The sequence below is a fragment of the Pteropus alecto genome, unplaced genomic scaffold (assembly GCF_000325575.1).
Source record: "Pteropus alecto unplaced genomic scaffold, ASM32557v1 scaffold45, whole genome shotgun sequence".
Lineage (NCBI taxonomy): Eukaryota > Metazoa > Chordata > Mammalia > Chiroptera > Pteropodidae > Pteropus > Pteropus alecto.
Window position 1 is genome coordinate 22,164,193 of NW_006442491.1, and position 23,920 is coordinate 22,188,112.

Genomic DNA, 23,920 nt, shown 5'->3' on the forward strand with positions numbered 1-23,920 from the left:
CAGCAATCCCCAACTCAGCCTTTGTCCACCACCTTCACATGTGTTGCTATATTCTTGTACTTGCCACCTGTCTTATTATTGATTTATTATTTTTCTTTAAATTGACTCGGTTTAAAAAAAAGTTTATTTAAAAAAGAAACTATATTACTTCTGCAAATGGAAAACTAGTGTCACTTGACAAAGAAAGGAGGGCTTTATAAAAATGCAAAAATATTTAAATTAAAATCTCATAATTCATGTAAAACTTAAATCACCTCTTGGACTACCTGAAATGCGTGTACCAGCACTTTCCTTTTTATTCTACTAAGTGACTCACCCCAGATCACCTTTCTTTATTACCCGAAATCTCACAAGCAAGAACCACTGGTAATCAGTGCATTATCTTCCAGACTCTCCACATACATATATTTTTCCCAGAGTTGAAGTTACTTTGTACATAACATTCTAAATACTTTTTAAAAACTTAAATGCAGAGCACTTCCCTATAATTTCCAAGACTAATACTATTTCTTTTTAAAAACTAATTCATTAAATTATACAAAATGCTATGTAGTAAAAAGCAATTCTTTAACCCTCTCCAGAGGCAATTGCTTCCAAGAGCTTTGTGACTCCTTACCTGAATTTTCCCAGTAGGTTTGCTTTAGCTATATGTCACCCTTGGGGTTCTACAATAAGACTTGGTTTGCAAACATTGGGTCCCCACACACCCTGGATCTGTATCTCCATCTCTCACTAATATAGGGTCAGCTTCTGCTGCTTGGGAATAACCTGAGGTTGTTTCATTTACATCAGTGGTTCTCAGCGTCGATAGGGGTGGAGTTATTTTGCCCCTTAGGGAACATTTAGCAATGTCTAGAGGCATTTTTCGTTGTCACAACTGAGGGGTACTACTGGCATCTAGTGGATAGAGGCCAAGGACTCTGCCGAACATCCTGCAATGCACAGGCCAGCCCCCATAACAAAGAATCTTCTGGCCCTAAATGTCAATAGTACCAGGATTGAGAAATCTGATCTGGATGAACATGCAACCTACAAGGTGGATTCCCAGGCCACCATCTACAGCTTCCATGCACATAATACAGTACCCTGGAGTCTCTGAGAAGATGGTGAGGTGGCTGGAAAAGGGAGCTGTGAGACCAGACCAAAGAGCTCAGCACTTAAGACTGGGAATAGGGAGGGGTTAGGAAGGAGCTGAGCTTATTCATGCAGGAAATGGAACTGACATGACAGGCTGAGATTGACACGCATGACTGTGACTGATGGAGGCCATCTCTGGTTAATCCTGCAGTACCTCATTGTGATTAACCATGACTGCAGGGCCCAGTCTAGTCTGTAACCACTAAGAGATGAATTTTGACAGAGACAGATTGATGTGTCCAGCTGTCACTAGGAATTGTAACAGACAAGCTAAGAAACAGCAGCACAGAGACAAGAACAGGCAGTCAGACCTTGGTTTGCTTCCTAGCTCTGCCACTCTCTGGCTGTGTAAACTCACTGAGCCTCAGTGTTCTCTTCTGTAAGTTGGGAATGCTAAAATTACTTACTAGGGTAGTGTAAGGTTTAGAAATCAGATATGAATGGTCTGCCCTATGGAGTTAGGACTTATATAGAGCCAGCCCTCACAATCACATAAGCCAATTCTTTGCAATAAATCTCTTAATATATAGCTTCTATTAGTTCTGCTTCTTTGGTTGGACCCTGACTGATACAACCACCCAGCACAGGGCTAGGACCCCGAATAGGAGCCATTTATTAATGCCAAATTACTATCATTAATTAAATACATAATATATGTACTGAGCTGAGCCTTTGTGCCTGGTTTTGTATCAGGTTTCAAGGAGACAGTAAAGAACAAGACAGGCAGATTCCCACCTCAGGGCACTTTTACAACCTGACTGAAATATCATATTAGCCCTGCCCTGCCAGAGGACACAGGATGACACTGGGAGAGACCGATGTGGTGACTACTGTTGCTGACACTGGTTCTCTCCTAGCTGGGAGCCGGGTTTCTAAGGCTGTCTCTTAGGCCTGAGTGTGGTTAGAAGCTGAGACTGAGGGATTATGGGCAGCTGTGACACTCACTCAGGTAGAGAATGGTTGACCAGGACCATGGAGCATCTGATTCTACTAAGCAGCCATGACCTTGACCCCAGCTTCAGTGATCATGACTGATTGAGACCAAAGGTCCCATGGTTAGTGGATGTGTTTCTGGAGAGGGATATAAAATGCATAGTTTGACGAAAGTTATTATCCAAGGTTCAGGAGTGAAAAGGAGTAACCCGATGCAAAAGAGTTTATGGGGAGGAACCTGCAGGCACGGACCGTTTCTCTCGCGGCCGAGAGCTCTGCCGGACTGCTTTTCCTGTAGCTCTTGTCCGGCACCAAAGCGGTAAAACTTCCGGTGTGTTTCCGCGGTGCCTGAGATTGGGGCGAGGCTGAAGGTGGTGAGTGCGGCCTTTTGGTCCGTTTTAACTTCTCCGCTTTCGTTGTCTGTTTGGCTGGGCCACTCCTCTTCCCAGCTTGGGCTCGCGGAGTGCCCTGACGCAGGGCACCTCGGTTGGACGGCCGCGCCCAGATCTGTGGGCTGGTGGTGGGACCCTCATGTCTTTGCAGGCCTTTCTCCCTGGGAAACCGTCACCAAAGACACCGTCGCCAGTACTTCCTGGGCGCCCAGAGTAACTTCGCTTTTTTCCTAACTTTAGAACTTGGGGGCCGGAGACCTTGGCTGCGCCCTATCTGGTTCTTTCCTACTCTCTATAACTTCAGGTAAGTTCTTTCCCCAAATGGAACCTTTATTAACTACAAAATGGGTTTCACGGTTTTATTAAATAAATGTTTATCAAGCGTCTGATATGTGCCAGAGGTACAAAAAGACTCAAGTCTTGTGGAGGAGACAGCTCTCTATTAAATATTGGCAAAATTGCAACCTCGAAAAGTAAAATGAAAAGGTACAAGGTGCTGTGAGAGTACATAATAGGAGACTTGACCCAGCTCGCAGTCAAGGGAGCTTTACTGAGGAGGGAATATTGAGCTGAGATCAGAAAAATGACTTGACAAAGAGGGGAGGCAGGAGTTTTCTATCCAAGAGTCTCTTGTTTGAGGGTCTGAAAGATGCCAATGTGACTGGAACAGAGCTTGGAGGTGGGGGAAGCATGGTATGAAACAAGCTGGAGGTGTTGCCAGAGGCCAGACCATGCAGACCTTGTAGGTTATGGTAAGAATTTTGGTTTTCCAAGAGCCACTTGGGATGCCACTCAGAGGGTATTAAGTGTAAGTGGTAACATGCTTAGATTGGCATTTTGAAAAGGTCTCTCTGGCTTTTGGATGGAGAATGGACCGGAGGGGCAAGCACTCTGGGTGAGGGATATGGTAGTTTGGATTAAGGAGGTGGTGGAGAGAAGTTGGGTAGATGTGACTTTCTGCATTCCAGGGCGTCTTCTCTGTGCCAGGCCTCGTGCCAGCTGCTGAAGATATAATGAATAGAATGACAGGCTGGTGGAATTAGAATGGAAGGAATGTCATTATCAAGAAGGAACACACAGATGCCGAGGGAAAGTGGCTAATTGATGAGCAATTATAAATGCAATAGCTGTTCATTTAGCAAATATTTATTAAGTACCTTCTGAATTTAGGATTGAGAATAGGATGATGATGATATAAATAATTTAGAGCAGTGACTTTCAGACTTTTTTGACTATGACCTACAGTAACAAATATATTTTACGTCACAACCAAGAGTACGTACAGACACACAAAACTTCAGAAACAATATTATTTATTCTACTCCTGATGTATTCTGATTGTTTTTATTTTGTTCTTTTCATTTAAAAAATTAATGCTGGTCGAGACTCTAAATTGATTTTTTAAGCCATTAACAAGTTGTGATGTGAAGTTTGAAAAAAATGCTGACTTAGAGTGAGAGTCATTTGTAGTGTTTTTTTGGGTTAAGATGGTAAACTATACCCTTAACATTTTGGGGAAAGGGCTGGTCTTCCATTTTTCACTGTTTGTTCAAAATAAAAAGAGTAAAAAGAATTAAACAGGCGGCTCTTTCTCTTTGTGAAATTTTGGGGTCTTGTTCATATGTCTGGCTAGATTGTAAGTGCCTGTCTTACTTTGTGGATATTTTTTTTTAGTGCCTGGTAAAGATCCTGGCACAGTGCAGGCATTCAGTGATTATTTGCTGAATTGAATAGGTAGGTGTCTTAGGACTAGGAGGTTAGATAATTGTTTGGTTTAAATTAGTTCATGTTGGAACTATTCTTCATAAATATTATAGAGGCAGAGTCTGTCTGCTTACAGAAGTTTTATAGTATGTCCTCACAGATAGTTCAGAGGTGGGTAAAATAAATGTTCTGAGCTCTTTCTCTTCTAAGCACTGGTCCTAGGCCAGCCATGCCACCTGAATCCATTCTGGGCAAGTGGTCTGAAGCTGCCACTGACTGGGCCCTTTAGGAAGTTGCTTCACTCCTTGGACTTTAGGTTTTAGGTAAAAGGAGAATGGGAGGTTTGTGGTTGACATGCTCTTCACTTCCCAAATCTATTGTGAATTTTAGATGCTGAACATCTGCTTTCCAACTCTGTTCATTTCTGGGTCTTCCCTGAGGCTTATGGGAAACTGGGTCTATGCTTGATTTAATCATCTTTCTCAGCTCTTCTGGGATTCTCCAGCAATAGATTTTAGGCAGAGTTATAGTTTAGAATGGGCCATCCGGGCTGTCTCCATCTTCGTCCTCTGTTGTGTGTGTGAGAGAGAGAGGTCTGAGAGCAGTCCCAAGTGGACAGCAGAAAGAACACTGGTCTGGAGGGCAGGGTACCCTGGTTCTGATTTGTGTGACCTGTGTGTCCTTTTGTAACCTTGAACATGTCACTTCTCTTTGATGTCTTTCCAGCTGTGAAGTGAGCGTTCTTGCTCATTCAACCAAAACTCAAAAATCCTCTTCTCTGTCTCATTTTTCTCATTTATAAAATGGATGCAGGGTTGTAGTGAGGATTAAGGGAGATAATTATGTCAGGGGTCTGATTCAATATCTGGCACATTGAGGATGCTCAGCAAGTGAAACATTCCTCCCTATGTTCTGATGAACTCTATTTTCTTTCTTTTTCAGCTTTTCTGAAAGACAAGAGGAGTTCTCCTTTTGGTCACCCACCACTGGTCCCATGGCTGCCATGCAGATGGATCCTGAGCTTGCCAAGCGCCTCTTTTTTGAAGGGGCCACTGTGGTCATCCTGAATATGCCCAAGGGGACAGAGTTTGGCATTGACTACAACTCCTGGGAGGTGGGGCCCAAGTTCCGGGGCGTGAAGATGATCCCACCAGGCATCCACTTCCTCCACTACAGTTCTGTGGACAAGGCCAATCCCAGGGAGGTAGGCCCTCGTATGGGCTTTTTCCTTAGCCTGCAGCAGCGGGGGCTGATCGTCCTGCGCTGGAATGCAGTCCAGGAAGAGGTAGACTTATCCCCAGCCCCAGAGGATGAGGTGGAGGCTATGAGGGCCAACCTCCAGGAGCTGGACCAGTTCCTGGGACCTTACCCATATGCCACGCTCAAGAAGTGGATCTCACTCACCAACTTCATCACTGAGGCCTCAATGGAGAAGCTGCAGCCTGAGAGCCGACAGATCTGCGCCTTCTCAGAGGTGTTGCCTGTGCTCCCCATGAAGCATACCAAGGACCGGATGGGGCAGAATCTACCCCGCTGTGGCACTGAGTGCAAAAGCTACCAGGAAGGCCTGGCCCGGCTGCCTGAGATGAAGCCCAAAGCTGGGACAGAGATCCGCTTCTCAGAGCTGCCCACACAGATGTTCCCGGCAGGTGCCACGCCAGCAGAGATAACCAGGCACAGCATGGACCTGAGCTATGCCCTGGAGACTGTGCTCAGCAAGCAGTTCCCCAGCAGCCCCCAGGATGTGCTCGGTGAGGAGGAACAGAGCTTTTTGGGAGTGGGCTAAGGGAGGGGTATGTAGTAGGGGTACTTTTGAATTATCTAGTCCAGTGGTTTCTAAACCTGCCTAGGGGGCAGTCATGCCCAATACACTTATTAAAGATACAGATGTCCAGGCCTTGCTCCTGGATACTACCTCAAGAGTTCTGGAGCAGGGCTCCAGCAATTTAGCTGTCTGCCTATTTATGTAATAAACACGACCCCTAGGTGAACCTGATGTAGATAATCCTGTGTTCGGGAATCATGGCTGTTACCCAGCCTCTCATTTTACAGGTCGAGGTCCATAGAGGGAAAGGATTTGGCTAAGTGGTGGAAGGGCTGCTTTTTTCCAGGCCTCCCACCTCCCTCCTCAGTTTGTTCCTGACTCTCTCAAGATGTTGGTCTCTCTACTGGCTTAGACCAGGACAGTGACGTCTAAAAAAATCATCATAGTTTTCATTGTTGTTTTTCTACCTTTTAAAAATAATATATGTTCGTAATAGAAAAAAAATAAAATTCACTCTAATTCCCACAACCTGGAAATAATCATGTTTTACATAATTATTTTGGTGTATTTACTTTCCATCTTTTTTATATAGATATTGATATATACACACATACACACATAAACAATATATATATTTGCTTTTCTCTATATATTTCTTTGTATTTCCTTTTAGTCTTTTTAAAATACAATTATATGTGTTCATGTGTATGTTACATTTACGAAAACAGAATTACAGTATATTGTAACCTACTTTAATATAAACATTTTTCCATGTTACTGAAGCAGTTACTTTTCTTTAGTGGCTGCTTAAGTCCCATAGTTATTGAACCAACCTTCTGCTAATGAGTCATTAAGATGTTCCTCTTTTCCCTATTACAGGTGTCGTCTAATGAACATCCTTGTGTGTATTTCTGCATGTGTTTAGGGTTGAAATTGTTGGATCAGAGTATGCAGCCAACTAAGTGAAGGTTGTACATCCTCACCAGCGGGTTGGAGGCCATTGCCCATTACCTTCAACAAGGCAATTTAGCAAAGGCCTCTCCCAGCTGGATGGTTGGAGAATGATGTCTTATTTCAATTTACAGTTGACCCTTGAGCTACACAGGTTTGAATTGTGTGTGTCCACTTATATGTGGATTTTTTTCAGTAAATAACCTGTTTTCAGTCCTCAGTTGGGGGTCTGTAGATGCAGAGGGCCAACTGGATGCATTGATCTGTGCCATTTTATATGAGTGATTTGAGCATCTGCTGAATTTGGTATCTGCAGGAAGTTCATGGAACCAGTCCCCTGCAGATGGACAGCTTGGTTTTTGGGGAGTCAAAACTTATACATGGATTTTTGACTGCATAGGGGGTCAGCAGCCCACCCCCTGCATTGTCCAAGGGTCAACTATATTTTTCAATTACTAGTGACAGCAAACATCATATCTTTAACAACTATATTTTTTCTCTTACAGGTTAGGTATTTGCATATTTTTCTTTCTGAAGATCAGTGAGAAGTTTAAATATAAGGCCTTTTATATCATTGGCTCAGCTGATAAAAAGGGACATTTTTTAAGGAGGCTTCTTAATGCACTACACAGTATTTTCATTTAATAAGTAACACTTGAAATTCTGGCTTAAAAATGAACTGAAATCATGTTTTCTACCTCTTAAACATTTCAGTTCTTCAGAGTAATCTTATGCAAAGGTCTGTTGCAGGGATCACTTTGTATCTTCATGACAGCTCTTTGAAATTATTTCTGATCTCAATTTAATTTTAGACTAGGCTAGAAATGCAGGAATTTAAATAAATGCCCTAAATTCGGAGCATAAGCTTATATTTTCACACTAACCAGGAAAAGCTGATTGAAGAAGCACATCATTAAGATCGATCATATGAAGGAAATTTGACTATACATATTTTGAAAATATCAGTCAAATGTCCAGCATATCTAGACCCAATAGCTAGCTAGTCACACAAATAAAACTTAATTCTACAGGCCTAGGGACAGGAACTAGTTTTCCCAAGTCTCTGGAGGTGACAGAGATCAAACACCAAGCATTAGAAGAGAGATTTGGTGTTGAGTGCATCTGTTCTTTTTATGGCTCACATGTAGGCCCACAGAAACCCTCATTAAATTTAAAGCCAGAGAATTTAAAAAATAAAAAAATTTAAAGCCAGAGAGAACACTTCTGATTGGCAAGAGTATATCTTGGCAACAAGAGACCCAGTTGCTAGTCCAAGGACAATGGCTTCTGGATCAATGGTTCTCTTTGTTTGAGACTGGCTTTCAGTGGAAATATGGGAACAATAACTAATGTTTCTTGAGTGCTAGTTTGTGCTGTATATTATTCTAAATGCTTTACATGTACTATATTGATTCATTTAATCATCACTGCAACCTTCAAATAAGGAAATTGAGGCATAAGCAGATTAAGTAACTTGCCCAAGGTCACACATCTGCTAAGTGGTGTAGCTGAGATTTGAACACAGGCAGTTTGGCTCCAGAGCCCATGCTCTTAGCCACCAACACGCTCTTAGAGATTAAATCACAGAGCCCTGTGATTAAACAACAATGATCTGGCAGGCAGGCTAACCCTGAAATGAGTACTCACGAATTTTTCTGTTTGGGAGGCCCTAGAATGGTTCCTACCCAATAAGAAATCTGTTTTATCTTTCCATTGTTCACATCACCAAATATTACATGTGTGACCTTGGAAAAGTCCCTTGACCTCATCTATAAAACGAGGCAAATACCACCTTCTCTGACTGCCTTGAAGAGTTAGTCCAAGGATTTCGTGGTGTAATATAGCATTTCCTGACCTGGAGTAGACCATCTGCATCAGAATTAGAGCTACAAATACTGAGGCCCCATCATCTATCCTCAGCCAGGATCTCTGGGAGTGAAGTTTGGGCAGCTTTATTTTAAGCAAACTCTCCTAGTAATTCTGATAGGCAGCCAGGTTTGGGATCCACTTAGAATAATATCTACAGGCACGTTTTGTAAACTCTTTAAACACCAGGCAAATACTAAGTATATTTCTTCTCTTATAGTTTGATTTTACAGAAATCCAAAACCACAGTTTGATTTCCTGTGGCTTGAATATATAGCAGTTCAGCAAACTGGTTGAGCACCTGCTTGATGCAGGACCCCATGCTACGCTCTGCAAGAGAGACAAGGAGAAAAGACCACCCTTTGCTGAGGTCCAGTGGAACTGACCACCCTGTAGGGTCAGCTGGTATTCCTTTCCCTCAGGATCATGTCTCCTCTCTGTACCTTTCAGGTGAACTTCAGTTTGCCTTTGTGTGCTTCCTGCTGGGGAATGTGTATGAGGCATTTGAACACTGGAAGCGGCTCCTAAACCTCCTGTGCCGGTCAGAGGAAGCCATGGTGAAGCACCACAGCCTCTACATCAACCTCATCTCCATCCTGTACCACCAGCTTGGTGAGATCCCTGCCGACTTCTTTGTGGACATTGTCTCCCAGAACAACTTCCTCACCAGCACCTTACAGGTGAGCAGTCTTTTGCACCCACAAGAGAGTTACCTTTTGTTTCTTGCTATTCTTTCATAACCCAAAGTTTTCTTAATTTTTAGTTTCTAAATCTCAGGCTGCTTACTACTTCTCTCTCTTCTACTCGACCGAAAGCTCCTTGATGCCAGAAACTGTTCCTCTGTACCACCCTCTCCCTGTCTCACCCCCAGAGTGCCTTGCACTGGGGTACATGGAATTTTAATCACTCCACCCCTTTGAGTTACTCAGTTCAAAACAGTTTTTCTTACTCCCTGTAGCCATAGCTGCAACCCAGTAGGACAGAGTTTGGAAGCTTGTTGCTCCCAGGGAAACATCTGCAGCTCCTTAGATCTCATTTAAGCATTAAAGTAACTTTGATTTCCTGTTCAAACAAAATATGCTGGTTTTTGCAGAGATTCTCTGTCAGAAAAAGTGAAATTTGCTTTTAACTTGGCAATTAAATTTTCATTATGAGTGGTAATTAGGGAAGAAGCTTCAAACAACTTACAATCTTCATCCTGTGCTATTTCCTCCCTTTGCAAACAGATTAACTTCCTTTATGGGACAGCCTCTGTCACTCACATTTTGTAACTTTCTCAAGTATAGAAGAGGCAGAAGCTGCAAGCTGTCAGTTTCCATATTTTGTGTTCCATGAGCTGTTTTCTTTTCCCTGTGTGTGAAACCCCCACAAGGCCTGCTCCTTACAAGGTGGCTGGCTATTCACTGACCTCCCACTCCCACACAGAGTAAGGAAAGGAGTGAACATTCATTAAGTGTCTGTTGAGTATCAGGTACCATGTTTACCATTTTACATGTGTTTCCTCATTTAACCTCTATGAAGCACTGTAAGGGAAGATTATTCCCATTTTGCAAATGAGAAAGAAAGAACATTGAGACTCAAAGGTTAAGTCATCTTTGTAAGGTCGCATAGCTGGGAAGGGGCAGAGTCAGGATTCATACCCAGGCCTGAGTCTTGGTTTAAGGCCGGTGCTTACGCCCCTATGTACTGAATACAGTATAGATCTCCTCAAAAGAATTCTCTATGGATAGTAGTGGAGATGCCATCATGCCTGTTTCTCAGAGGTACGGAACACGTTTCTAAAACCAACATACTGTTGGAAGAGTCTCCATGAGCAGGCAGCTCATTTAAAACTCTGGCAACTGGAGGACTTGTGGGTGTGAGTCAGTCAAGCTGATGGCTTAAGCCTGGTGTATTTCACTTCAGAAGAGGTATAAAACTGCCCTTTTATTGGTTCTTAATATAATAGAGAAATTAAATCTCTTTATTCTTCCTCTGCAGGAAAAATCTCACCTCCCAAAGTTACGGGGTTGTGGGTTGCAAAGGAGTAGGAGACATCAGCTTGCTAACTCACCTATGGCAGTGGCCGCAGCCCCACAGGCATATGTGCAGTTCTCATGATGTACATTAATGTTGTCGCACAAACATAGGAAGGCCACACTGTTGCTGGCTGTCCCGACCATTGTCCGGACAACCAACAGCTGAGCTCTAATTGCTGAAGCATTATTGCCAGCAATGATTTATGAAGCAGAAAGGGCCTAGCTTGATTGCTAGATGCCCAGGTGGGGTATGCAAAGCTGATGGTTGGAAGAATTCTATCTTTGGACTTTTCACCAAGAAAATTTGATGTTGTTATTTGGAAAAATCCATGACATGTGCCTTTAAAAAAATAAATCAACACATGTTTTTGAGCATCTTTTCTTTAAATACAACGTCCTCCTGAAAGTGTCAAGGGATACATATATGAATTGGCCAGGATTTCTGCCCTTAAGAGATTTGTTCATTGATTTAGCAGATATTTGCTGAGCACCTGCTGTATACAAGGCCCTGTTCTAAGACTGGATATACAGCTGTGAGCACGACAGAGTCCCTGACTTGTAGCTTATATTTTGGTGGGAAAGTAAACAAATGAATTAACCCAATAACTGGAGAGAGCATGAAATGTTTTAGAAGGTAGTCCTGCCGTGGTACCACTTCCCTAAACTAAGCCTTTGGTCTCATCTAGACTACATCAGAGTTTGTCAGCTTCCATGCCTACCCCTGTCAGTCCATCTGTCTCCCATGCTGCCACCTGAGTTGCTGCTCTAAAGTGCACGTCTGATTCTATTTCTCTGCAGCCCTAACATGGATCACAGGGCCTACTCTGTTCTGGCTTCTACCATGTTCTCCAGCTTCTCTTTCCTTTCTCTGTTTTCCCCCATCAACTCCAACGATAGTGGTCTCCTTGCAAGTCCCCAGACGTGCATGCTGCTTTATGCCTTCTTTATTTTTTGTTTTTAATTGTGGCAAACACGTAATGTGAAGTCTACCCTTTTAACATTTTTAAAAAGTGTCCAGTACAATACTGTTAACTGTAAGCAGGTCTCTAGAACTTTCCATCTGGCATGACTGATAGGTGTGAAGTTTCATGCCTTCTTAACTGTTTCCTGCCTTCTTAATTGAACCCAATTTTCCCCCTGCCTGGTACCTACTTGTTCATCCTAAGGCATCCCTCTCTGCGAAGCCATCCCTGATCTCTCTCCTTTGCATACTATTAACCTTCTTTGTACTTGTCACTATTATATTGCATAGGCTGTACTTGCTGAAATTTATATGTTGTCTGCCTGACTTCCCCCACTGAGCCATGAGCTTTTACCTAAAGTTTTTTTTTGTTCATCTGGTTATTTTCAACACCGAGTTGAAGCCTAGCACTTATCGCACTTTATGTTGTTGGATGTTTCTAGATGAATAGAGTGCATGATCCCTGTGGCAATATTAATAGATGACCCTAATATGATTGGTATAAACAGTAAAGTCTGATCAAAGGACATTGGGAACACCAAAGAGGGATTGGTTAATTCAGACTGGAGTTGAGATATGAGGGGACTGAGGATCAGGAACAGCTTTTTGCAAAGAGGGGCATTTGACCAAGAGCTTGAAGGATGATTGAGATTTCAATGACACAATGTAAGAAAGGATATTACAAAGCTTTTTTTTTTCTTCTTAATGGAGAATTACATTGATGCCATCTTGGCAGTGAGAATCCAGTCCCCCCATATGGATGCACTCACTCAGGGTGTTTATGAGTGAATGAATCAGCCCATAAAAGCCTTCCTCAGCCAGCCGCCTGCTCTCCCCCCAGGTAGTCAAGTAAGTAGAACTAGCTTTCTTACTTAGGAGCTTAAATGGCTACTACCCATGGAGAGAGACTGGTGTTTGTATGTGTAAGCACTTAAAGGCAGCCACATTAGCTTGTATAAAATCAGCCATGTAATGGCCTCTGCCATTAAAGGCCCTTTTGAATAGATGCCACTGGTTTTTACAAATCCCATGGATTTAGCTTGAATAAAAATTATTTGTTTTACAAAAATAGATACAGTTTTTTCTTTTATTTAAAACAACTTGAGTCACCACAATTTGTTTAAAACCATTGAAAGAATAATCTGAATTTAATAGTGTGTTAGTAAGTTATGTTCAAAATAAAGATTCTTATTGCTGATTGTATAGCATTTAGGCATACAGTCACGTAACCTGCTTTTTAAAATACTTTTAGTTACAATAGGCCATGTATGCCTTCCAGCTTTTTTTCTTGCTAGTATTCTAAATGCCAGTGTCCATATTTAACTCTTGAGAGAAAACATTGGCTCTGATATGTTTTTGTCATAATAGTATTTTTATGTATTTTTGTCATAATACTAGCTAGGATCAGTTTCATCTACCTGTACCTCCTGCCATCAGGAGTCTAACACTTTTGCACACTTACTGTGCAGTTTATAGATGAGGAAACAGGATCAGAGAGATCACGCAATTTTGCCCAAGATCACCAGAGCTAGTGGATGGCAAGGCTGAGCTTCGATTCTAAAGCTTGTGGTGGGCTCTCATATATTAGAACTCCAGATGAACATCCCAAATTCTTTAAACTGACCTCAGAAGATAAGATTCCTACTGCTTTTCACTTTCCTGGTAATCATTATGAAGTGATAGTCTTGCTTTTAACACTTTTCTTCTGCAAGCTAAAATAAAATGTTCTACCTCTGGCTAGTTTCATTCTAAGTTGAATAATCATTTGGGAATTGAAAAAATTAGGAAATTACATCTTTTTTGTCTAGCCAAAAAGTAGGATAAGATGGTGACTCAGCTACCTACCTTGATGCTTTAAATTTCTCAAGGTGACTTGACTGAACTCTTTTTAACTTGGGTTTAAAAGAAAGCTTTTACGTTTCTGACTAAAGTAATTTACAATTTAAGAATACACAGACTTAATGATAAAAGTAGTAATACCTTTTTTTATATTTAAAAAAAAATACCCAATTAGTATGCTTTTAGTAAATTATTGCTTGAAAACTAGGTATTGTCTAAACATCTCGTTTTCTGAATTGTGAGTTTTTAAAATATCAAGTTTATAAGCTATAGGGACAAAAAGAAGAATAGATCAGTGACTGTCAGGGGCCAGGGATAAGGGGAGAGTTTGACCACTAAGGGGCAGCACTAGGGCGTTTTTTAGAGTGATGGAACTGTTCAGTATCATGATTTTTATAGTATACGGTCCTTCAAACTCATAAAACTGGATACCAAAAGAAAAAACTACAAGGATATCTATTTTGATTATATCATAGTGGTTGCATGGGTGTATACATTTGTTAAAATGAATCGAACACTTAAATGGGTGAATTTAATTGTATGTAAATTATATCTCAATAAAGTTGTTTAAAAAAAAAGTTAAACTGGGCTGTGTCCTCAAACCTGGAGGCCTATGGAGAGGACATTTCCAGAAGTACCTGGTCTCCAAGCCCCTTGGGTCCCCACAGGGCAATGCTGAAAATATGAAGGATGCATTAAATCTTTGTCAACACTAGAAGGTCTTAGTAGGAGAAAAGGATTGAGATTTCTCTTCTTGGACTGGATCCTGCTCAACATTTATCACTTGCTCAGCATTTGTCACTGTTCTCATCTATACAATGGGAATAGTAATTTCCTGTCCTCCTACATCCCATGTTTGTAGTAAAGGTTAGAGTGACAAATTATTTAAAAAGGACAAAGCACTTTTCAAATTAGAAGCCTTATTTTTTAGACTGAAGGCTTCTATTATACTTGCTTCTGATTGAGTTTACTACCAGGTACTGTTTGAGAGATTGATGGGGAGGATGAGTGATGATTATGAGTCCAGCCTGTTCCAGCCTCTCACTGCTGGCCATTGCCAAATGCAGGGCAATCCCTACATCTCATTCTTATCCTTTCAGTGAATATTCTATGGGCCCTAACTCTCTGCAAGGCCCTGGATGATATACTGTGTGGGACACATTGATAATTCGGATTCATTCCCTACTTTTAAGGAGCGCAGGTCACTGTCATGCAAGCACAGTGTGAGTGAGAAATGCCATAAGGGAAGGCATTTCAGGCACAATGCTAGGGGTACAGAGGTTAGAGCAGTTCATTTCAGCTTGGGCTTTTATAAGAGGCATGTCACGAGGAGGTGGCTTGTGAACTGATGGTATGCAGGGGCCTGGTAAATAAGCCACCTCTCCCCAAGATGAACTCCTTATTCTGTCCAGCATCATCACATAATTACTGAGCCATTTGGTACTAGGCACTGTAGAAAAGTGAACCAAAATGGATTCTCCTAGAACCTGTGGTCTTCTTTATTCTTTTGATAATTAAACATCTAATGGGTCCTTTTTTATATGTCAGACTCTATGCCAGGAATGTGGGATGCAGGTGTGAAAAAGACTTATGCTTTGGAGTTGCTCCTCATCTCTTGGGAGAGCTCAACTGTAAATGGACTGTTACTTAATTGAGATTGAGGCTGTGATCAAGGTAACCCTGGGCACTTGGTCTGGGAAGACATCCTAAAGGAAGTGATGTCTGAGCTGAGCCTGAGCTACTAGCAGAAATTAGCTAGGCGAAGGAGGTAAAATGGGTGGAAGGGTATTATAAACAGGGAAAAGCATATGTGTGTACAGGCACAGAAGAGGCAGTAGCGCATTGGGCAGCTGTTCAACATGGCTGTAGAGGAGGGGCTGTGTAGAGAGTAGTACAATTTACCAGCTGAAGAAGGAGAACAGGAAGAGTCTTGCTAATTCAGCTACCGGGTTCCCCAAGACCTCTGGGGACAGACTTGTGGGTGTGCAGGGCCTCCAGAACTAATGCTGTTTGAAATAAGGCTTCTCTGCTTCCCTCGCCAGAGTTCAGCTGGGCTTTATTATCCAGGGTGAGCTCCATTAGACAGCCGCCAGCTTCCCCGCTGCTCTCGCCACCAAGCTCACACAGCCCCTCTAATTAGTTATTGATCTGATACTTCGTTATGGCTATGCTTCCCACTCCTGTATTTAGTCAGTTCTCAAGTTAATGAAACCAAATTCTGTAACTCCCTTTCTGCTTCCACCCCCCTTAACCCCATCACTTCCATCCCTCCTACCACTACAACAAAATGGCTCCACAGACCACTGAAAATGAGCCTTGGTTCTCCTGCTCACAGAAAGACAATGGAGAAACAGGTGGGAGGGGTGTTGTCCAAAGAATCAGCCGCAGAGTACACACCTGTCGTTATCTTTGTTAGGTCAAGGTCCCTGGAATGCAGTTTCTTTCCATGGTGGTCTGTGGGCCAGCTATGGCATGAAGGTGGATCAAAGAGCTTTTTCCACCCCCATGCTCCTGTGTCTGTCCAGTGGTCCTGCTGGGAGCCGATGGGTAGTCTAGGAAAAACTACTTCCTTTCTGGATAGCTTCGGTCCTGTCATTTAATTTCTCTCAGGCTCTGTTTCTAAAAAGTGGGCATTCTGGTATGTCTTCCCAGGGCATTTTGAGGATCCATTGAGATACTCTGTGAAACTTCTATGAAAACAGTAAAATAGTGTGAGAAGGAGTAATGGGTTTGCTGTTATTTTTAGAAAGGGTTAGGATCTAGAACAATCCAGATTGAACAATCCAGATGGAGTTTCAGATGTAGAAAAAATTACTGTTCTTTCCCCTGCCCATGTTTATATTAGATGAAACTGAAGTAAAAAGAACATCAAAACAGGATATTAATATCCAGGATATATAAAGAATTCCGGTAACTGAACAACAACAAAAAAGAAAACCTGATAAAAATTGGGCAAAAGGCTTGAATAGACAGTTCTCCAAAGAAGATATACAAATGGCCAACCAAATACGTGAAAAGATGTTCAACATCAGTAATCATTAGGGAAATGCAAATCAAAACCACAGTGAGATACCACTTCATACCCATTAGGATAGCTATTATCCACCTCCCCCCGCCAGGTGCTGTAGGCGTTAAAAAAAAAAATTGTAAATATTGTGTTATGTATATTTAACAGTGTTTTAAATGATAATGTAAAAAATTGATTAAAATGATAGATTTTGTGTTATGTATATGTTACCACAATTTTTAAAAAAGAACATCAAAGATAGTTTTTAGGGGGAATAGAAACTTCACATTGGCAGCCTGTGGGCCATTTAGTTTAGAGCAGCAGTTCAGCCTCATTGGCTTAGAGCCTGAGACTTTATGGAATCCAGGGGCTTCCAAGTCCCCCAAGCTTTTTTAGTACTAGCTGGTGTAGCTACTACTTCTTACTCTGAGTTACGGTGCCAAGTAGATCTCTTCAGAAGGCAGGGCCGGAGTGATGGCCACTGGCCTTACTCAGTGGGGCACCTCTGCCCAAGATAGAAATTTTCCCTTCTAGTCCTGCCTCAGCTTCTCGGCTGGGTTTGGACCTTCTTTCTTGGTTTGGGGAGAGCACAGCAGGTGTCCTGGGCCTGTGCCACCAGCAGCTGATCTATCTGCCCCAGAGAACTGAGCACCGTGAGTAAATTTCCACAGCTTTCTCAGCTCCTTCTATGTTCTCAGGAGTGACTTATCTTCTGTTCTCTGTAGGTTTTCTTTTCCTCCGCCCGCAGCGTTGCCGTTAATGCCACCCTGAGGCAGAAAGCTGAAAAGTTCCAAGCTCACTTGACCAAGAAGTTTCGGTGGGACTTCGAGGCGGAGCCGGAGGACTGCGCCCCGGTGGTGGTGGAGCTCCCTGAGGGTGTGGAGACTGGCTAACCGGGAATGCTGTCAGCCAGGGACGATCCCTTCCTACACAGCTGCAGTCCTGGCCTTCCCATTCTGCCCCCTCCTACTGGGACCTGCCAGCGCAGCGGCCCCACCAGGTTCTGCAAAGATGGAGCCAGAATTCTCTCCTTCACCAATAAATAAGTTCCTTCAGTGCCAAAGAGACTGTAGTATCTTGAAGGTACATTCGTAGGTTCCCCATCAGCCTGGCCTTGGTGCTAAACCAGACTGAATTCCACATGGGTTCTTATAGAGGTCTTGGGAGAGACCAGCCTCAACAGCAACCTATTTCCTTCTGAATGAGAAGAAATTGAGCCAAAAGCCCAAGAGAACTGATGGCTTATTCCACAGGATGGTTAGAAAACAAACCCTGGACTGCTGAGGGGCCTGAGTGTCAGGTGACTTTTTAAAAGTTAAACAATGTAGTAGAGAAATGAGGCAGAATTTCTGCCTGCTCCTTGTTGAATGAGGATACATCACAGAAAACATGGGCATGTGACAGCTCAGGAGCCCCAGGTTGGGAAGGGTGTAACACAGAAGACAGTTGAGTTCAGTCTGACAAGTCATCAGCTCTTGCTTACTCCAGCTAAGTCCCTTTCTTCTATCCAGAGGTCCCAGTGAGTAATCTTCCAAGGTGGTTGTGTCCCCTGACCCCAGGGCCTTGCTGGTGCCATGCCTCTCCCATCTATTTCATTCTGAAGCCTCAGACCCAGAAGTGGGACTTGGCAGTACTTCCGTATGTCCCCATTCCTCACCAGAGCCACCATGTCTGTTTTTGATGACCTGGAGATACAAAAAACAAAGAACAGTTGTTGGTTTAGACAGGCTTCATTGGCCCTGTTGGAATCCTGGGCCTTTATTCAGAGTTCTAAGGATAACCAGTAAGCCTAGGTCTTTCCAGCCCTTCTGTGGAGCTATCAACCACAAGAGGAGTGATTCTTCAGTCTCCTGGGAGTCCTGAGGGCATGCCCATCCTGCACACAGGCCCATCCTGCACACAGGCCCATCCTGCACACAGGCCCATCCTGCACACAGGCCCATCCTGCACACAGGCCCTGCCACCCTGACTTCAAGCCGTCGTACTATGATCAGAGTCCCTGTGTTCTTTTCCAAGGCTGCAGCTCACGCCAGGTTTCTGAATGAGAATTCTTGCTGGTTAAGACTTTTGGTTCCACTTGTTTCCTTGGAGATGTTTTTTCAAGAGCATAATGTACATTAAAGTCTTTGAGTTGAGACTAAATCCCCTTGTGTGAATCTCTCACAGTTAATCTGCCCAGTTCCCAGAGCAGCCAGGCCACTGTCCACAGACATATCTCCCTACGAAGCACTAGGAGACCCTGCCCAACCTCTTCAGTCTCTGGAGGAAGCAAGAGCCAGCATTGCCTCCTGTTACCAGTGGGGCTTCCAAGACAGACACACCTGACAGGAGGATTGAGGCCCTGTATCTGTATAATAACCAAATTCACACTTTGTGTGAATTTGCCATTCTTTTCCTCCCAAAAGTCCACTCATCAGAACTACCAGGGGAGCTCATTATAAGTGTAGATTCCGAAAGAATGAAGTCTTGATCCATGCTGCACCATAGATGGACCTTGAAAACATTGTGCTGAGTGAAAGAAGCAAGATACTTGTTATCCGCTTCCATTCATATAAATTGCCCAGAACAGGCAAATCGGAGACAGGTTAGTAGTTGGCAGGGAATGGGAGAGTGGGGAATGGAGAGTGACTGCTAATGGGTACGGGGTTTCTTTTTGGGGTGATGAAAGGGTCTGGAATTAGTGGCCATGGTTGCACAGCCTTATGGATAGACTAAAAACCACTGAAAGTGTACACTTTAAAATGGTAAATTTTATGGTATGTAAGTTATATCTCAATAATAAATTTTAAAGTGCAGATTCCCAGGTCCCACCCTGCAGGAATTGAGAGACAGTGAATCTGGATACGGTCTTGAGTTTTGAGGTACCCTCAGTTTTGAGTAACTACCTAGAAGTGACAGCATTGCAATTTAGTAACCAGAGCTCCATTGAAACAAAATTTGTTTCCCACTGGCATTGTCAGGGCAACACCTGGAAGTTGGGTCATGTGACCTTGTTCTCCAAGCTTGTTGATCTGAGGTCTACACAGACCACTCGCCACCAGCACCATACACACAAACTGGAGTTAAGGAAAAGCTGATTACTAAGTGCTCGTTCTGTTACTTAATCTTCATTCTACTGATACAAAAATGGGCTCTGTGCTTCAGACATTTGCCGGGGTCCCACAACTGGTAAGAATTGAAGACAAGAGTTAAGCCCAAGCCTGTGTCCATAGCGCACACTCAGCCTCTACATGTGCTGCTATGACTTACTCCTTCCCTGCCCTTGCAGTCTCTTCCCCAATCCCTGAGTCTAGACTTGGCCCTGTTGACAGCCAGCTATGTAGCCTGGAGCAAGCCATTTAGGTTCTCTGGGCCTCAGTCTGCTTCTGTGTAAAAGAGTTCGCCTGGATTTGGGGTTTCTGGTGTAGATTCTCCAGGCTCCCTCAGGTATTTCAAAGTGGGCCCTTGTGTTATTTTAAATGTTTTCAAAAGAGAACATATATATGGGATAATATAGCTGAGCTGTCAAAAAAACAATAGGTCTCTTGATTGGGGCTGGAGTGACATCACTCCTGTGTCTATTCCTGCTTGTCTCAGCTGGCAGTCCTCTATGTGTCTTTGATGAATAAAAAATATGAAAACAAATTAATTATTACTTAATACTTGCAGTATTTTTAGGAGGCAGAAATCTTTCAAACTGGGAACCAGTGGTGTTGCCGATCTCTCAGCCCCCTTCCAGTTCTAACACCTAAAGTGAAGCTATTGGCAGGATCTGGCCTGATTTTTAAATCCCCTCAAATGCAGGCCTCCTGGGGTCTGGCTCTTATTTGCAAGACTGCTTTATCCTATTAACAGTATCAGCAGAGGTAGTGACTTCCTAACCCCTTCCAATGTCCCCGTGACAAACCCTCCACTGCTCTGAGCCCCATTCTGTCTAATTTCTCACCACTCGAGCAGTGGAGAAGTTCCCCGCCGCTGATTGCCTCTTACCACCAGTAATTATTTTCCCAACGTCATTCCCTTGTAAATATTATTTAATATTCCCAGAGTGCTGTGACATGTTGGTCTCTCCAACTAATCAGACTTTGGCTTGATGGAGATGCTGTCCCTGCTGAGATGGGGGGCTGGAAAAGCAGAGCGTATGTCATCAGCAAGGCCATCACTGAATCGCATCTGCCAGATTTAAAGTAGAGCAGAGCAGGGAAGCTCACCTGAGCCGCCTGCTAATCCTGGGGGTAGTATGGCCCAGTGATTCTGCAGATCCTCTTGTCTTTAGTCCCCTGCTGACCACAGTACTTCTTCACCTCAGGGTTCACCACATCTGGCCCAAGCATGCTTTGTTTTTGTTAAAATCCTTCTAGACCCTTCTATGTCCAGAGTATCTAAGAGCTCTGTCTCCCCTGGGCTCCTGCTATGGACTGGCATCCCTCCTGAAATGGTGGGTTGAGAGGGGGAAATCCTGTCAGCCATTCCCTGCGGAGAGTGGAGGAGTGTCTGGCCCCTCCCACACCCACCAGACCTATCCTGTGTCCTGGATCTGGTGCTCACCTAGGTAGACTCACTAGATTTCTCTGGAAAAGAGGGATGCTGAAGGTTGTCAGGCTGTCAGTTAAAATGCTTGGTGGGAGGAAGGTAGGAGAGGTAGGGGCTCCTCATTGGAGTGGTCCAAAGTCAGACGGCCTGTACGAAAGTAACTTCGCAGGTCTCTCCTCCCTGGATCTTGTCTTGCTTCTTCCCTCCCCAGATTACTCCATTTTCCCTCTGTCGCTCTCCAAACATTTGTACCTGCCTCTAGTTTGGATTCTACACTTCTGGGGAAATGCTGACGGATGGAGTTACATCTAGAGGAGAGGGAGCTATCACGTGAGAAGCAGTTGGAGAAAACTGTAGGGCCTTCACCAAAGAGCAGAGAGGCTGAGAGAGCTGGAGAAGCAGGAGGAGGTGTCTACATCCTTCCGTGCAGAGTAAGGCCTCATGCGGTGAGTTACAGGGAGGCAGAGGTAGGTCTGTTCCTTTATCCAACCAGTACTTACTGAGTACCGGCCCCTGTGAGCTTACATTCTAGGTGAGGGGATGGGGAGTAGACAATGAGCATAATAAGTAGATTATAGAGTGTGTTAGTTATCAGAAATGTTCTGGGGGTAAAAATAGAGCAGGTTAAGGGAAATCAAGAGTCCTGGCCGGGTGAGGGGAGATGTTGCAATTTAAAAATGGAGTGACATTTGAGCAAAGATTTGAAGGAGGTAAGCAAGTGAGCCATGTATGTGTCTTAATGTTCCAGGCAGAATGAACAGTGGGTGCAAAGGCCCTGGGACATGGTGTCGGGTGTGTCGGAGGAACACCAGTGGTCAGCGTGCCGAGAGTTTAGAGTGACTAAAGGGGAAAATGGCAGGAGAGGAAATCTGGGAGGTTACAGAGGGATCAGATTGTCCAGGGCTTAGGGGCTATTGTAAAAATGTTGCTTTTTACTCAGCGAAATGGGGACCCATTAGAGGGTTTTAAGCAGAAGAGTTAACGTGATCTGACCTTTGTTTTAACAGGATCATAGGCTGCAAGGTGATGGGTGGAAACAGGGAGACTAGTAAAGAGGCTGGCACAATAATCCAGGCAAGGGAAGGCGGTGATTCGTGGCAGAGCAGTGTCAGGTATATGCACCACGCTGTGTTCATGATGCAGATGAGGGATTGACCGGATGTCTTTCAAGGGCCCTTCTACCCTGACAACTCCTACTTCTCTTAAGTCTCAGAATACTGACTCGCTGGGGTCCTCCCCACCCCGGAGTCCCCTCTCTACTGTCACATCATGGACTCTGTTAGCCCTTCCTATTCCCAAATGTCCACAGTACATTTGGGTAGGTGGGGCAAAGATGAAAGATTGCGGAGGGCTGTCTCAGGGATTCTGGGTAGTGGGGTGGAGGTGGGGACTTGAGAAGGCTCTGTTAAGTGGTGAGTGAGTCAGAGGCTGTGGCCACACTGCCAGCACCTATGTGGGTGTCCTTGCTGCCAGTGGTGACGAGGAGGGTTCCACTTGATGTTCAGGTGTTCTTGTGACTAATAGAGATTTGAGGGCATGTGAAGCTTTTGTTGGTACTCATTTGTCCTGGTCAAGAATCATTCATGCACCCATTTCCACTGTGGAATTTTTGTGGACTTTGAGGTGATTTATCTGAGCTAGCATGTACTGGGGACTGTCTCCTCTCTGCTGGATCCTTTCCTTCCCTTATTCAGGTGGAGCACCAGGTCTACAGGTAAGGCCTTATCATTCCTCCTCATATATACAAGGAAATCGAAGCTCAGAGAGGTGAGGCACAGGCTAGCGAATTTCAGAGCCAGAATTCTCGCCCACCTGTCTGAGTCCAGCACTGCCCTGCCCCCGCACAGCACTCCTTAATAAGGACAGTTATATAATCTGTGATAATTACCAGTGGATCCAAGGCTGCCAGCTGACAACTGGCAATGTCAGCCACTTAGGAGAGTAGTGGGCAGGCCCCACTGGCCTCTTGGTTTGTGACAACTTGCTAATGTTCCTGCCCAGACCCTTTGTGTCCATACCTGGCCTGTGAGCACATTGGACCCACCCAGTGTGGTGTGAGGTGGCATCTGGTCCGGAAGGAAGCTGCTTCTGCTCTCCTGTGGACCACTGAGAGGCTGCTCCGTCTTGGGTACACCTGAATGGAGGCCTCTCCCACCTTATCCTACCAGATAAATCAGCCCCTCAGAGGCCCCACATCTGGCAGCATCTTTGTCTAAAGCAAACACCTTTGCTGTTCAGTTAGCAAAGGTGTTTGCTTTAGAGAAAGATGCTGCCAGATGTGGGGCCTCTGAGGGGCTGATTTAATGTCCACACATCCTCTGGGTGGGCCTGTGCCTCGGCTACCCCCAAAGGATCAGTAAGCTGTTTTTATTCTGAGTTTAGCAGCCAGAAGGTAGAAAAAGGGATGTGGAGGTTTGGGGAAGGGTGTCTCTGTGGTACATTTAAAATAAGGCCACACCATTGTTCATTTCTCTTTTGGAAATTCTTCATTTATGTCCTCTGCTCATCTGTCTGTTCTCTTTGTGTTTTTTAAAAATATGCATTTATCTTATCATAATGTATCTCAATATTAGAAATATTTTCTCTAATTTGCCTTTTAATTTTATGTTTTGAAATGTATGCATTACTTTTTGTGTTCTCCTTGATTTGATTTATTGTCGTTGCCTTAATGTTTACGTGTCCATTTCCATATCAAGATGAACATATATATGAACCTATATTTTGCTCTGTTTTTCCCCCATGTGTTATGCTTTTTTGTTTTGCATTTCGCCATAGTCAAAACCATGTTTCCTCAGCCCCACATAATCCATCCCAACTCCTACCTTTCACATCTGT

At 43.7% G+C, this 23,920-nt stretch overlaps 1 protein-coding gene across 3 annotated transcripts; it reads left to right on the forward strand.

The window, feature by feature from the left end:
- Positions 1–2,373: 2,373 nt before the first annotated feature.
- AAR2 (AAR2 splicing factor homolog) lies at positions 2,374–18,715 on the forward strand. 3 transcript variants are annotated; one of them, XM_006921771.3, is made up of 5 exons: positions 2,374–2,444; positions 2,703–2,766; positions 5,109–5,917; positions 9,199–9,428; positions 17,299–18,715. In XM_006921771.3, exons 3-5 carry the CDS (start codon positions 5,161–5,163, stop codon positions 17,464–17,466), a joined length of 1,155 nt encoding a protein of 384 aa, XP_006921833.1. In that variant the 5' UTR covers positions 2,374–2,444; positions 2,703–2,766; positions 5,109–5,160; the 3' UTR covers positions 17,467–18,715. The 3 variants fall into 3 exon arrangements, with proteins under 3 accessions (XP_006921833.1, XP_015452734.1, XP_015452735.1); XM_015597248.2 differs by having other exon boundaries at positions 2,395–2,444; positions 2,614–2,766; positions 17,299–17,636; XM_015597249.2 differs by having other exon boundaries at positions 2,423–2,441; positions 17,299–17,636.
- Positions 18,716–23,920: the final 5,205 nt, after the last annotated feature.